General features: G+C 43.6%; 1 protein-coding gene across 6 annotated transcripts in view; it reads right to left on the bottom strand.

Annotated features, from left to right (window-relative positions):
* ANKS1A (ankyrin repeat and sterile alpha motif domain containing 1A) overlaps positions 1-15,870 on the bottom strand; it is a 296,375-nt gene that overhangs the window by 85,936 nt on the left and 194,569 nt on the right. For all 6 annotated transcript variants that reach the window (XM_057494084.1, XM_057494081.1, XM_057494083.1 and 3 more), the window contains one exon: positions 11,224-11,813. In XM_057494084.1, the coding sequence (XP_057350067.1) occupies positions 11,224-11,813 (590 nt within the window). The remainder of the gene's footprint in view (positions 1-11,223; positions 11,814-15,870) is intronic.

Below are 15,870 nucleotides of genomic sequence, written 5' to 3' on the forward strand. Positions count from 1 at the left end.
AGAGCAAGTCATCTGAGGAGAAGAAGGAACTGGGGTGCCCAGCAGGAAAACAAGAAGGTCCAAGGGCTGGCAGACATAATTGCAGCTCCAAATATCTGAGGAACTGTTAAGCAGACACTGTGCATGACCCAGAAGGTAGAACAAGAACTGATGAGAGGGAAGTCACAGACTTTAGCTGGGAATGAGAAGATTTTCCATGATTTCACCCAAGTTATAGTAGACGGCATAGGGGGTCACTTGGAATTCCCAAGCACTTTTAGAGAAAAACGGAAGTGATTTTGTCTACAAGGCAGCTGTGCAACATAACTCAGATTTCTTCCAATTTCCAGATTTGAGAACCTGTTGGAAATGCACATCACTATGCAAGTCACAAAAGAAAAATCTAACAGTCCTCCATCTGAGACAGCAGTAAAGGGAAGAAATGCTTTGAGTCTTAGGAAAAAGAAAACTCAGTCTTTCCCCAAGTTACTTTCCTTTATACACACAGACAAAAGTTCTTCTGGAGCTGGGGAGAAAAGTAAGATAGTGCTATATAATAATGTGGGTTGAAATAAGGGTTGAACAATAACTGTTAATTAAGGCCAAAATAAAATTCAGCTCACCTATATTCTAAATACAATCTCAGTAAGACTTAGAAGCCATAGCTCCAATAGGCTTCCCTCATTTATCAACTCCAACACCTTAAGCAACTCATTTCAGCTTTCAAAACCTGGAATACTGAATCAAATAGTAGGCTAGATCAAACAGTTGCTAAAAATTATCAGGATGTTTGCTCTTAGCAATAACTTTTTGATTTGACACCAAAAGCAAAGGCAACTAAAGCAAAAATGAATGAATGGGCCTATATCAAACTAAGAAACTTCTACACAGCAAAAGAAACCATTAACAATGAAAAGGCAACCTATGGAATGGGAGAAAATACAAATCACAAACCCAAAATATACAAGGAACACATACAATTCAAAAGCAAAAAAAAAAAAAAATTTAATTTAAAATGGGCAAAATAGACAATTTTCCTAAGATATACAGGTACATGAAAAGGTGCTCAACATCACTAATTATCAGGGAACTGCAAATCAGTACCCCAATGAGTCATCACCTCACACCAGCCAGAATGGCTATTATCAAAAAGATGAGAGACAGAAGTGTTAACAAGATAAATGAGGATGTGGAGAAAAGAGAATCCTTCTGCACTGATGGTGGAATGTAAATTGGTGCAGCCACTATGGGAAACAGTATGGAGCTTCCTCAAGCAATTAAAAATGGAACTACCATATAATCCAAAATCCTACTTCTGGGTATTTATCCAAAGAAAATAAGTCAGTATCTTGAAGATACACATACACTCCCATGTTCACAGGAGCATTATTTACAATAGCCAAAGTATGTAAGCAGCCTAAGTATCTGTTGACAGATGAATAAATACATGCAGATGAATATTATTAAGCCTTAGAAAAGAAGGAAACACTGTTATTTACAATGACATGGGTAAAACTGGGAGATAGCTTGCTAAGTGAAATAAGCCAGACAGAAAAACAGAAATACTACATGGTATCACATATGTGAAATCATAAAAAAAAAAAGGAGAACTCACAGCAGGGGGAAATATGGAAGGCTTGGTAAAAGGGTACAAACCTCCAGTTGTAAGATGAGTAAGGTCTATGGATCTAAGTATAACACGGTGACTAATGGTGGTAACACTGTATAGTGTAATTGAAATTTGTTAATAGAACTTACACAAAAAACATTATTAAACAAAAAAAGCAAGGTCCAGAGTGATATGTATAATATAGCACCATTTATCTTAAAAAGAAAAATACCTGATGTATCTGAAATTCTGATGCACAGAGCATTTCTGAAAGGTAACTTGAGAAGCTGGGGAGAGGAACTGGGTGTCTGGGGGACAGAGAGGGAGGGAGACTTAAAAAAAATTATATATTCTTTGGTACCTTTCAAATTTTAGCCATATTCAGGTATTATAACTTTTTTTTTAAAAACCCAGGGTATAAAAACTCCATTTCCAAGAATCTGAAATTCTATTTCCAGCAATAAAATTCCATTTTCAGGAATTTGTCTAGATTTCTAATATACAGTTAGATATGGAGGTTAAGACAAAAATTCCCTCCACAAGCATAGCTCAAGACCTTAAGGGTTTGGCAATTTCTACTCTTCTGGCCACTACACCCCAAGTTCCATGGTGTCCTCTTCTGTCCCTCTGGGCCACCCTGAACATAAATTTTTCCTGGATCACCCACCATCAGGGTATCAGTGAGGGAAGGTTATTTCCCTAGCAGCAAAACCCAGGTCTGCATGCCCACTGCATAACAGATGTGAGGCAGTTCTATGGTTTTTCTGGGGGATGTTCTATTAAAAATAAATATCTCCAAAGTGGAAAGGAACCATAACATTTAAACAAACCACACCATTTCAACTGAGTTTACAGTGGCTTACTGGTTGTTTAAATCAGGGCAGGCAAGAACAGACTGCCAGACAAATTGTCATTTGTAGGCCCCTAGTGAGCTTAGGCAGTTTTCCACCTGTCCAGATAAATAAACAGGCTGCCTTGAGTTATGGACAGGTGGGCCCTGCAGTGCTGGGACTGGGTCATTACAGCTTGTAAGCAAGACAGAGCAGGATGTCTGGGAAAGACTGCTCAGCATCTTGGCCCTGCCCAAACTCTTCAGGCCATAAGCATTCTTTTTACCCACTGGCTGCTCACCTGGTGGCATTAAAAGGGAACATCTATGGTGAAGAAATCAGGGACAAGGGAAAATAAAACAAGGGAAAATAAAATAACCCCAGGCAGGGAGGGTGGCCTTTCATGAACATACAGAGCTGAGATCGGAGACCACATCTTTGAGGGTGCTAGCACAACATGAGGGTCCAGAAAGACCTCCGAGTTGTTGCTGAGGGTAACAGATTTCAAAGTAAGCCCAAGTGAGGTTCAGATTAATTGCTCTCCTAGAGTCTTATAAAATAAAAAGCCTATAGCCGCCACTCTGACCACACAGTACATGGCTACACAAATTAAACTGCTCCAGGGCCTATTCATTCCAAAGAGGAAAAATCATAGGAACATAGTTGTCCTTTGAGAATAATGAAGCCAGCTTGTTTTGCTATACTTGACAGGGCTCCATGTGAGCCAGACATGATGAGGGCTAGCGGCCAGCAGCAGGCCATACGGGCAGGAGCAAGGATAGACCAGAGGCATCATAATGGTTGGCATCTCAACCCAAACCAGACTAGGCCTGCATGTGCATTCTAATCAGGCAGCCACAGTACCTGGGCATGGCTGCCTGAGATATCCCCTGACCCCCAACTGGACACACCAGATGTAATATAATTCACCATCTTAAATAACACAGAACCTACACACATGCTCTCTCTTACACAGGTGTGCATATATGTCCACAAAGACAACCTCCATACCTGGTGACTAAGTAGCTCCCTTTACACTGACTTCCCTAGGCCTACCCAGGGTCAGAGAATGTCTGAGGCCACTTCATCTCACTCTCTAACTGGCTGCAATTACCTGTTTGGAACCTGTGGGCTTGGCTCCTAAGAGGAAGCATTTAAGATTCATTAGACCATCAGCCTTTAAGAGGCCTTTCAGGGCATCAGCACCATTTAAATCTGTGTTCCAAACAATGGTACCCATACTCAGCCTCACCTGCCCTGACTCCTTGAATACCAAGTCAGCTGTTCTCTGCTCATGGGATCTCCTGTCCTCCAGATTCCTGGACATCTTCTGGTCTAAATAATTTTGAAGTCACTCCCCCTTGCCTTATATCCTTTTCAGTTTTTTTTTTTAGATTTTTTCATTTCTGCTTTGAGCATGTGATACACCCAAGGAAACATATTTTCTAAGACAATGAAGTAGAACCGAACCCACTCAATGAACCTTGATCAGGATGATGATAACGATCCAGTTTGAGAAATTCGTAGAAATTCAGATTTCATTCTAGTTCAATAGCTTAAAAATATATGTATGTACCTATGTATGTATAAATACATATATAGCACATATCTATGTCTGTTTAAAAAATCACGGAACATAGCTTAGTAGAAAAAAATCTGGGAAAAAAACAAGAAGCAGGTGGCAATAGTGGCTAAAGAGAAAGGCAGTTAACAGCAAAAGTAAAGTAATAAGGTATATTCGTAAGACAATTAAGTGTAGAATGGAATTTTAAATTTCTCTTACAGGAAAAATTAATCATAAGCAGAGAAAGCTGCTGGATGGCACAGCTCAAGCTCAAGGACCGCCCAGCCCCTGCTCCCGCACCCTCAGAGGGCTCCTCCCAGGCTGCCCTGCCCCATCACGCTCTAACCCGCTTCTCAGCTTTATTTTTCTCATTTGCACTCTTAGCTTCAGTTAGTATATTACGCCCTTCACTTACTGTCTTCTCTTTCCTCTCTAGCTTTCTAGAATGTCAGTTCCATGAGGCATGGGATTTTTGTCTGTTTTTTTTTTTTTTTTTCACTGCTTATCCCCAGTGGTTACAGAACAGTGCCTGGAACATAGCAGGTATTCAACAAATTAGTTGAGTAAATGAATAGTTATAATAAAAAATACTTCAATTTTTTATTATTGCATATTATGTGAAAATACCTCTACCTATTTCTCAAACACAACTTCTTAGAATACATATGATAAACTTCTATTCCCTAAATTATGTAAAATCATTCAATCTGTATCCTATTGATCCCATTACTAGAAAAAAAGAGGAGATACAAAACCAGAACCAAGGTATATAAAGAACGTCCCAGGAAATGTTTCTGTGATTCTCAGCATTTCTACGCACTGGAAAAAAGATCAAATTTTTCTCATATATTCACCTACATTCACTATAGCCCAAGATTTTGGTCTGATGTTAGAAACAAAACAAAACAAAATGTAATGAAACAAGAAAGAACAGAAAAGGGGAATTCTCATCTTCTAGCAATTTTACAAATCCCACACAATCCCTACATGGTGCTCAATGTTGCCTGTTTAATGATACCAGACTGTTTATGAAAGGAACGGGGACAGACAGTGTGGGTGGTGGCATGTGGGGGAGGAGGTGAGCTAAACACCACAAGTAGTAAAATGCACTGCAGAATTTAAAAATGGGTAAACACTGGTAAAAAGTGTTAACACAGGAGGAAATCAAAGAAAAATCCTTCTGGTGGAGAAGGCTGAAAAGGAAGGGTTATTAGAAAAGTCTCCAACCCTGCTGTCCTCAGTAAAAATGAGAATGTAAAGGAAAAATAAATGAGAAAAGTAAGGAGTAAGAAAGTAGAAAGGGAAGAGCATAGGTGAAAAGCAGAGAAAAAAGCAAAGGGGAAAAAGAGATGAAAAGGAAGAAGCAGGCTGAGTAAAAAGAGGAAAAGCAGTGAGGAGGACATCTGGAGAAGCAGAGAAAAGCGTGAAAATAAGGAAAGACACAAACCAGGCTCCCAGCAGTCTGTGATGAGCAGTGAAACGGCAGCAGCAGGGAGGGCACCCCTCCAGGAGGTGCCAGATGCCCCACCCTTTCCAGCAAGCCATCCCAAGGGAGCCTCAGGTCATCACTAGAGGTTCCCGTGGGGGTGGGATGCAGGTTGAACACCCAGATCTTCTCATCACTGGCTAACTGCACAGCCAGGGCTGACTCTAGCTTATTCATAACACTGTGATGTTTCTTCTGTTAGTGTCCAGGTCATGAAAATTCTGTGAAAATTTTTTTAATCTGGATTAATAAAAATCAGTTAGATTTATCAGATACCTAGGCAAAATTGTTCATTCAAGACTGCTTATAAGTGAGGTTATTTAATAAAAAAACAACAACAAAAAACCTCAATCTTACCAGACCAAGGGAAATTTAAAAATACAAAAGTTGTGACTCTTGGTATATCCAAAATCATCTTAAATAGACACTCTGGGCTCCAATTTGTCCCCAGAGGTAGGAGTGTAACATTCTTGTTTAGAGTGGGATGGCTATGCTCAACGAAAAGGACTACACATCATGCTTGTTTACATACAGAAGAACAATACGTACTGCAGAATATGGTGTGGGACGTTTAGCCACTGTCAGCAGAAACTCAAGCCCCAATCTCTTTACATCTAAGTCATTCTTCTTGCATACCCAGCCCCCAGGGGTTAAAAGCAACCAAAGCCTGTGTGGAATTGAACCAATCAGCTTTTCTCTTGATGACTTCATGCCTCCAACTGAACAGCTTGCTGGAAAGGGTGGGGCCCTGCCCTGGAAAGGTGCCCTTGCTGCTGCTGTCCTTTCACTGCTCAGGGAGGGATTTTAGAGTCAAGGGTCCCCCTCAGCTACCGCTGCAGATGAACCTTGGACACCCCCCAAATGCCTGTCCAGAAATTACTCTCAGTTTGTACAAAATGCATACAAAGCACATCCCTGCTCTTCACCCATCTCCCCACTTGTTTAATATTTATGAAAGCTGATTACAAAACACAAGTTTATCACTTAAGTGTTCAGCAAAGTTTTAAGTAACTTAAATGTTTATGCTAAGTAAACAAGCAGCCTTCTGTGGTTTTCTTTTTCATAAGCTTCAATTCCAATCAAAGGCAGGTATGTGAGAGACCTATTTGACCTCACTGACTTTTTATACATTCAAGCCATAATCTGCCCAGTTATTTGTGTTCTTTTACAAGATATTTATTTCAGATGTTAACTGCCATCGTGTGTGTGCTTGTGGGCCCATCACATAGTGCACAGAGGATGAAAATACATCTAGGAGACTGTGAGATTCAGCAGCACACAGTTGAAATGCTAACGCTGCTGCCAACTCTGGGGAGCGGAGAACAGGTTTCTTCCCTGTAGTTGGAAGTAGGAAAGGCTTTAAGTTAAATAATAAATTTATTTTGCTTCCCAGCACCCGGAATATCCACATCTTCTGGTTCATCTGCAAATGAAGACTAATTTACAGTATACATGCAAGAGCCATTTTTACTGCTCCAGCATACAGCCACCTGTGCTTGCTTAGAGCTGATAGAAACAGTGCTAAAAAATGTTCATGGTACTACAATAGTGCTAAAAACCCTGAGTGCAGGCTCCCCACAGGAAAAAGATAGCACATCCAAACTGGGCAACCAACCCAAGGAGCTTAATATAGGCTTAGGAAGGGTACAGAGTACCGAAGGATGTGAGCTAGTAAACACCAAGAGCCCCAGGCTAAGTGTCAAGGACAGGGATTAGTTACCAGAACCCAGAAAGAGCAGCTATTGGGAAAGGTCTCTCACAGGAGTGGTGGTCTTTAACAACGGGACACAGCCAAAGTTCAAGGTTTCCTTGGCTTAGAGAGGTGGTCCACACAGGCAAGCCCCAGGCCACACAGGCAGGTGGAGAAGGGTAGGGAACATACCTGAAGGGCAGATGGAAATGCCCTGCATTATCTAACAACCAGAGAAGAGTTTAAATGACAATAAACCAACTTACCATACAGCCATATAACAGAATACTAAGCCTTTCAGAAAGAAGATCTGAATCCAGACATTGCCATGGTTAAGATACCCACAATATGCAACAATTAAATAAGAAAAACAAGTTAAAAATCAATAAACTAAGCCCCCAAATTTGCATACACATCAAATCTTAACAGAGGTTAACTATGTGAGGAGAGATGTAGGTAATTTTCCTACTCCTTATCTATTACCTATATATTTTAGAACTTTTATTTATGTACAGCTTCTCAGTTTAACTTCTATTATGTCCCAGGGATCATTAAGATGAGAGTGTGTTTGACTACTGAAGCTTGTATTTAGATCTCCTAGTAGGCCGGGCTCTTTTAAACAACCGCACACTCTATTACTTTTTTGTTACCAAATATACAACAGAAAATAGGGAGAACACTGGTCTCACTAATGGATACTATCTCAGAAGTAAATACCTAAACTAGGCTAATTTTCAGAAGTCTTGTCCAAGGTATTCAACAAAGGTCACAGTAACCAATTGTGAGGAGCAGTCTGTGTTTGCAGAAAGTGACTCCTGATCTAGCAACTGTGCATGTACCCCAACTATATATCAGAATCCAATACAAACCAACTAAGCAAGCAGCCATGGCCAGCCATCATGTAGAAGAACACATTTGAAAAATAAACAGTAGGGAGGGCTGCAGAGTTCTCTCTAACCTCCTTTCTCCTCTCAGCAAGTTAGGCAGAAAGGCACATTAATTTCTCAAAGAACAATGAAGGGGTGCCTGCTCTACTTTGTCAGGCTGGGCAGGCTCTTCTGTCTCTGAGGTGGGGCTGAATCATGCAGGAAGTCACAGGTTGAGGGGCTTGAAATCAATCCACTGCTTCCCAGTCGCTCTACCACCTCTGGAGTGCTCCCCCAAAACTCTGCCTTTCTTAAGTGAGGACACTCAAGGCCTCAATTTCCATTCTCCGAAACTCCAAGTACAATAATAATAATATTATTATCTACCATTTACTTAGTACTTTATGCATACTAGGAACTCTGCTTGGTGCTTAAACACATATCTAATTAGTAAACACACCTCTGAAACAGGTTGGACTGCCTCTGTTTCACTAAGAAGTCTAACAACACCAAGGCCTCCTGAGGCCATCCATACATCACAGTAGAGTTGACAGTGGCGCTGGGGCACAAAGGTGGATCTGCTGACTCCAGAGCCTGAGCCCTATGTACCACCCTGCACGGCCTTCTGAAAGCTGACTGGCCGACTTCTGCACCTCCATCCATGCTGTGTTCATAGCTGCCTGGGCCCCCAGAGCCTTCCTCTCCCTCCCAGGCTCCACAGTGAGCTGAGCCCCAGCTCCTTCTAGTAGCTTTCCCCCCTTCCTGAGTCTCTAATTACAACAAAGAAAAATGTCATCAAGCACAAGATCCACAAAGCAGCCTTCAGGCACTGGCCAAGGGTGGGGTGGGGAGCAGCCAGTAACTGATGCCCTGTTTTAGGAAAGTCAGCCAAAGCCCTGGGTTTAGGGCCAATCACTGGAGAAAACACTTCTGAAGTTTCTCTTCAGATAGAGATAGTCACGAAACTAAGTACTGTATGAGTCAAAAACAATGTTAAAAGGTTAGCTATAAAGAGCCCTGGTAATGTTTACTATGCAAGCAAAGCTCAATTCTTCTGAATTCTTTCAAATAAAGACTTGTTGCCTTTAGTTTTTCACATTTAAAATGTTAACAGTGCTCTTGGCAGTTGAGCCATACTATAGGCTGGCCCAGGACACTCTGACCTCAGAGAGTCCCTGGGTTCACTGTAATCTCTACCTGCATATGAACCTCCCTCACTAAGATGCCAAGAGGCAACCGGTATACTAGCCCAAACAGCCAACTTAACAATTAGGTTGGGCTGTGCCTCAGTGATTTCAGGTTTCCTTTCCAGGAGGAAATGCTGGAGCCCATAAGACTGCCTGGCGATGCTATTAACAGCGCATGAATAACCCGTGAGGAATCACCTGGCACTACTGACCTCTCGAGTGGAGGGTATGCTCAGCAGACGGAGCCAAAAAGAAGAGGTAATTCATTAGAAGGTAAAGCTGTCTTCCAGTCCATCTGAAGGATTCTGTGATACTGCCTTGATTTCATATCAGATACTCTCTTGCCAGCTGCATGTTCAAGGCCCTCTCACTATTTGGTTCCATTTTCACTTTCTACCCTTACTTCTTACTCTCCCCTATACAAACTCTACACTGTAGAAATCAAATGATCTAGGTATTCCCAACTCCATGCCTCTGCTCACACTCTTCTCCTACCTGCAATGCCCTTTATCCTACTAGCTTCAATCTGGTTTTAACCAAAACACTTGGTTCTTGAATTCCAATGTCGAATCCCACTTCTCTGTGACCTTCCCTGAAGCCCCCTTCCACCCTCTCACACCTCTTGCCTCCACCTACCCCATGCCCACTGACGTTTTCTCTATTGCCCTCTCCTGTCATTTCAGAGTATACTGCACTTAAGCTGCCTTGTTACTCTTAAACTGCCTTGTCCTATACTTGACTGTAAATCAGTAAAACTCTGGTTTGAAAACAAAGGTAGAATACACATTCCTACAAACACACAGACTCGTGTAATCTCCTAGGGGCCAGGTGCTCTCTTACTCATACTGATTTTCCTTAAGAGGATTGGCATCTAGTACAGGCTAACCAAATCTTGGCTTACTAGACAGTGAAAACCTTCTATTGCCCAGAATTCCTGTGTCCCTGACTAAACAGTCCTAAACCTCATCTTATCTGGAGATAAGACATTGTAGAAATTGCCCCTGTTCTGTTCCCACACTGGGAGTGGGATTAGCTATAGTTTACACAACTTTGCAGCTGCAACCCAAACAGCGTTGGGTAGGGCTTTTAGTCTACAGATAGTTCAAATGGGTATGTCAGCTGTACTGTTCCCCTCCTCTTCAGGAACTAAATTCACCTCTTGAAACTGTTTCTGCAAGACAGACCCAGTCCACTACAAAAGCAGCTTCCTTCCAGCAAGAAGCCTATAAGGGTAGCCTTTAATTTTCCCTGAGTGTTTACCAATCTCTGAGAAACACATTCTTCTGCCCAGTAAGACATGTCACAGGTCCCTGAAAATATTCGAGTATATATTTCTAGCTATTCTGTAACAGTGATTATGAAAGGAACCTGGGTCTCAGACTCCAAATGTTTTCTCCTCACTAACCTCTCTTTGTTTCTTGAACCACCCAGCCCTCTGCCTTACCAACTCGGGAATGTGGGATGGGCAGACGGCTTCTGGCTGGAAGAGGCACTTAGTGTTCCAGAGGGGCAGGGTAAGAATAATCACAGAGAGGCAAGGCAAAGAAAAGTTCCCTTCTGATACCCTTCTAGCAGCTTCTCCCAAAGCCCCCTTCCCAACTCCTAACTAACCCTGGCTCTTCCCTCTTCCTCCTGAAGACTCATAGAAGGTACTCCAGCAATTCTTAAGCATCTTCAGAGTGAGCATGACTCCCTCAAAGGGGCCGATGGGATCCAAATATTTCCAAACAGCATGTCATTTCTAGGAACTGCCTCTCCCTCAGTCTTTCTCTGCTGGGGCCACCACCCTCCAGTATAACCATGAATGGACCTGTCCTAGGTCATTCAGGCAGTAAGGTCCCCTGCCCTAGCTACTTGGGGCTGGCCTCCTTCAGGGTTCTCAGAAACACTCAGTCATGGTGCAGAGGAACCAGGACAACCTTGGCCTATATCCTGGTCCCAAGAGTCGGCACACACAAGAGCTGTAGTGGGCTGTAGCCAGCCCAGCTCTCTGTGACGTCACACGGCCTTACCTCATCCCACTCTGAGGCAAAGGAGGGTGACTTCTCCAGCCTCTTCTTCCCGATGCTGCAGTTGGACAAAGACTCACTCCGGCTTCCCATTGTAGTGTCCTCCGTGGGTGAGCAAGTCAGGAGATCAGAGTCCGACTTGGACAAGCTGCGGCTGAGTTTGAGTTCGGCTTTGGGTTTGCTGGTGGGAGGGGCTCGGCTTCTGGCCCCGCTCCGGTCTCCTTCTTCCTCGGCACCACCAGGGTGTGGAGATGCTGTGTAAGTCAAAGTTTCGGGGTGTGATTGGCTGTTGGTGGTCGGCAGGCCTGCTGGGTAGCCCACTCCCTTACTTTGGTCCAGGACACCGGGCAGGGAGGCTCCAGGAGTATGTACACCTGTCTCCTCCAGCTGCATTCTGGCCTTGTGGCAGGCAACCTGTGTGGAGGACCCTTCTGGAAGGCTCTGGTCAGCGGTGGATAGCAGCTGGAAAGGGTCCTGCCCCACCTCACACACTGGGGAGGAGCCGTGGAGGAGACCTGAGAACTGCTCTGGGACCTGCCCGTCCTGCCCGTCTGCAGAGTCCTGGCTCCGGCTGCTGCTGCTCCTCCTGTGGTCTTGGAGTGGATGGAGAGACAGAGGAGTAAAAAATTAAACATGGCAAAAATCAACAAAGTTCCAGTGCAGTGAGCATATGGCAGAGCAGAGGAATTCAAAAACAGGGGAAGAGAGGGAAAGAGAAGCTGGATAGGCTGGGGAGAGGGCAGAGCAAGCGGACAGAGAGGAAGAAAACAGTTTCATATTGTTCTTAATGTTCAATTTGTACCCAAAGTCAGAGCATTTATGAAATTCCAAACACTGGCCTGATTAATGCTATCTGGCAGCCTTCCCTGTTGTTAGGTTTCTGTTAACATTAACAATTAGACCTTGCTATATAAGGCTAGAAAAGTGCTAACAATATCCTACAGAAAGGACACGAGTGAGGAGACAGTAAGTGAACAGAGTAAAAGTGAGAGAGAAAGAAAGCGAGAGTGCCAGAGAGCAAGCATGAGCAAGCGAGACTCACTCCTGGAACATCTGATACATTTCCATAAAGGCCAAAGTGTTATTTAGAGCTGCCCGCCCTCCCTTCCTCTGGCAAGCAGCAGCAGGGGGGAAAAATGGAGGTCATGATCCACAACCTGCAACTTCTGGAATTCTTAACTAAAGTACAAAACAAAACAGCAGAGAATGACTGCTTCCTTCCTCAGAGGGGGGCTATTCAGAGTTCCCCGCCTCATCCTTCCTTCCTCAGGGAGCACAGACTTCTCTCTCCTCTTTTTTTTTTAGAGTGTGCACATCTCACTCCTTTCAAAGCCTCCCAGCTGTCTTATTTGTTTAAGTTTAACCGTAGTTGATGTACTGAAAAAAAAGTCTAATTTGTCCATGCCAAAATGCATTTGCAGTTCTCTCAAGACCTTCCCAACATCCCAGAAATCTGACACTACTGACTGATGAGGCCAACTACTACTGTACACTTGTCCATGATATCAAATACCTCTGCCCTGAAGTAGCATAAATAATTGACCAAATCAGAGTCCCACATCAGTATCACACTGGGACACCCAAGGGACTTGCCCTGCATGAACTCAGACCCATTAGAGATTTTAACCCACATCAGCAGGAAACGTAACAACCCTGTGTCCAGCACTAGTTGGCATTCCCAACCTAATATTCAACTTTATCTTCTCTGTAAGTGGAATCCACGGTACATACACCAAATGACTGCCTCGTCTGCCCAAACCTCCCAAGAACTGTTCATGAGATCAGAGTATCTTAGAACTGAAAGGGTCAAGTTTAACTATTTTTACAGATGAGAAATCAAATGTCCTCGGGCCTCTAGTGGTTTGTCCGGGGTGATGGGAGAGAGGCTTTAAACCTAGGTGTCTGAACACCTGGCTCTACCCCCTCTGCAATGCTTTCCAGCTGTGTGGCCTTGGCAGTGATCTCATCTTGCAGGGCTTCAGTATCTAAAATAAGGAGGCTGGACTGCATGGTCCTTAAAAATCCCTTTTATGTTATGGTTGTGATGAGACTCTAAAGCTCCTCTATACTGGGCAGGTAAACTCTCCCTCATGGGTACTGCAGCACCCTGGCTGGGTGCCTCTCCTGTTACTGTCTGCAGAGCACCCAGCCTCCCTCATCAGCTTGCCTGCAGCCCCAAAGCTCCTTCTTGAACCTCAGGTCCACAACTGAATGGGGTAGCCAGGTGAGGAGTATACTTTGTAAACATGCCCTAACACACAATTTTCACTGCCCATGCATGATGCTAGTGTCCCACATTTGTTCTTCCAAGACAGCCTTTAAGGAAGGATTCCTAACAACTAGCTCTCATAATAAGCCTGTCATCCTGAAAGCCTGAGCAGGGACATGGTTCCACCTGCCACACCCTCTCAACGAGAATGGTTCAGGCTCCATAGTCTGTTCAGCTTTTGGCAGGTCTGCAGAGGTTGCAGAGGGGGCAGCCAATTAGCTCCACTTTATGGCTAAGATTATTTATCCACAGGAGCCCAGAACTATGAACTTTGGCATCTTCCTCTACACTTGCCTGCTTCAGGACTTTCACACTCCTAAACTACAAGCCCCAATACATACTCTGAAGTTTATGTCAAGAGCACAGAACAAGCACTGAACAACTTGAATCATTTTCTAAGGAAAAAACAAGGTATACATAAGAGTTCCATAAAGCTTATCTCAGGCCCCAGGAAGCCATGACTTCAGGGTTATGAATACCAAACATGACAACTGGCAACCTGAACAAAGTTGCCCTGTGGTGGTGCACTGTGGGGCCACAGAGAAGATGAGACATAAGCATCTGATGGTGGTTTAAGCCAGTAGTACTTCCCAGAAGAGGTTGACGGGGAGATTCATCTCTAGGATCATGTTCTAAATGGCCAGCTTCCTAAGATCCTGGCCCAAGGTGCAATCACCATCTGATTGCATTTGAATACAAAAAGAGGACTTTGTTTACAGTAGCACAGGCTTCTATTCCTTCCTATCAGTTTCTAACTACTTATTTAACAATTTTTTGGGGGTTGGGGACAGAGTCATCCAACAATAAAAGAAAAACATCACAGTCCAGAACTGGGAGCCAGCCTAGCTCATGTTGCCTGGGTGGACCTCAGAACCCAGGCCACAGAGAATGTTCTGACTGCTGCTGTGGGAGCTGACAATGAAGGCCCTGTCTAACAGCCACCCATTCAGGCTAGTCATTGATGAAGAAAGAGAGACAAGATACCAAGAGCTCAATATCACACAGATGCCAGGGGAAAGATGTGGGCAGAAAGAAGGAATGGAAATTTATAGAAGGAAGATATATATGAAGAGGAAGAATTCCTGAGGGTCCTAATCCTAATACAGAAACCACAAACTACCAATGCTTTATGGAGTAGAAGAAATCATGAAAAGAGATTCTTCTAATTACAGGCTGATGATGGCACAAAGATCATCAAAGACAATGTACATGACAAGTACAAACACCCACTGCTTTCATCATCTTCACAATTCTGGACAGCAGAAGGAGGGGACAGAAGACAATATAGTGAGAAGGCTGAAGTGAGCAACAGAGACAGGTTCCAGAACTGTTGCTGTAACCACCCATTCCATCAGAAAGCATGTGCAAAATGTCTGCCTTCAGTGGACACCCAAGAGATGTAAAGATGAAGACACTGAGTCTGTGCAGGGGGCTTACCAGCTATTGGAAGAAACAAGCATATACAGAAACATACTAGAATTCAGGGCAAAAATTAATAGATACTTTAAGAAAAATATAAACCAAGTGCACAGTGAGTACAAAGGAAACTGTCATTACTGTGAACCAGGAGGCTACTCGGGTAGGAGAGGTAGTTTTTTGAGGTGGGCCTTGAAGGAGAAGTAAGGCTTAACAGGCTTAAAGATTAGTGGAAATGCATTAGAAAAAGCAGAGACATGAAGCTCATCCCCAGGCACTTGTGGACTTGCAGAAGAGAACCCTCAGGTCTGACGTCCTCCTTCTGATTGGGAATCACCATACTCCCAGCTTCAGGACTACACAGCCTCCAACCCTCCTCGCATACTGCCTCAGCACACCTCACCGCCTTTCCTGCTATAAGAGAAATAAGGACAGGTCATGAGGAGGGCTGTTTCCTTATTCTCCCACACATCACGGCCAGCTGCCCTACTGAATAGGATACCCCAGCATGCTAACTGCCAGCTCCTCCACCTCTCCATCTTTATTCATCTGGTGTTCATTTTCTTTTTACCCTGTGAGCTGCTGAAGGAAGGGGTCCTCTGTGCTGCATTTTAATTAAGATAGGGACCTCAAGGGCTTTTGAATAGTAACATTTTAATATTTACATTTTCACTCCTGCCTGTTTAAATTAAGGCTAAAAAATGCAGCTCATATGAGGACTTGTTCAGTCTAATCAACCCTCAGGTGGGTAGGGTACTGGTTTGTCTTTGTTCCACTAGGATTGGAACCCTTCAACTGCCTAGGCACTGTGGTAAGCACTGGAAACCCTGCTGTGTCCAGGAGAGCTCCTAAGTATGTGGCTGCTTTAGGAGGGTCACCATGCTTACCTGAGAGAAGGTACTGACTAGGCTATCCAGACATTTGCTAGAGGTTGTGATCTATTAAGACAAATAGACCCTGATGGA

This window comes from Manis pentadactyla, chromosome 16, assembly GCF_030020395.1.
Source record: "Manis pentadactyla isolate mManPen7 chromosome 16, mManPen7.hap1, whole genome shotgun sequence".
In the NCBI taxonomy this organism is placed as follows: Eukaryota; Metazoa; Chordata; class Mammalia; order Pholidota; family Manidae; genus Manis; species Manis pentadactyla.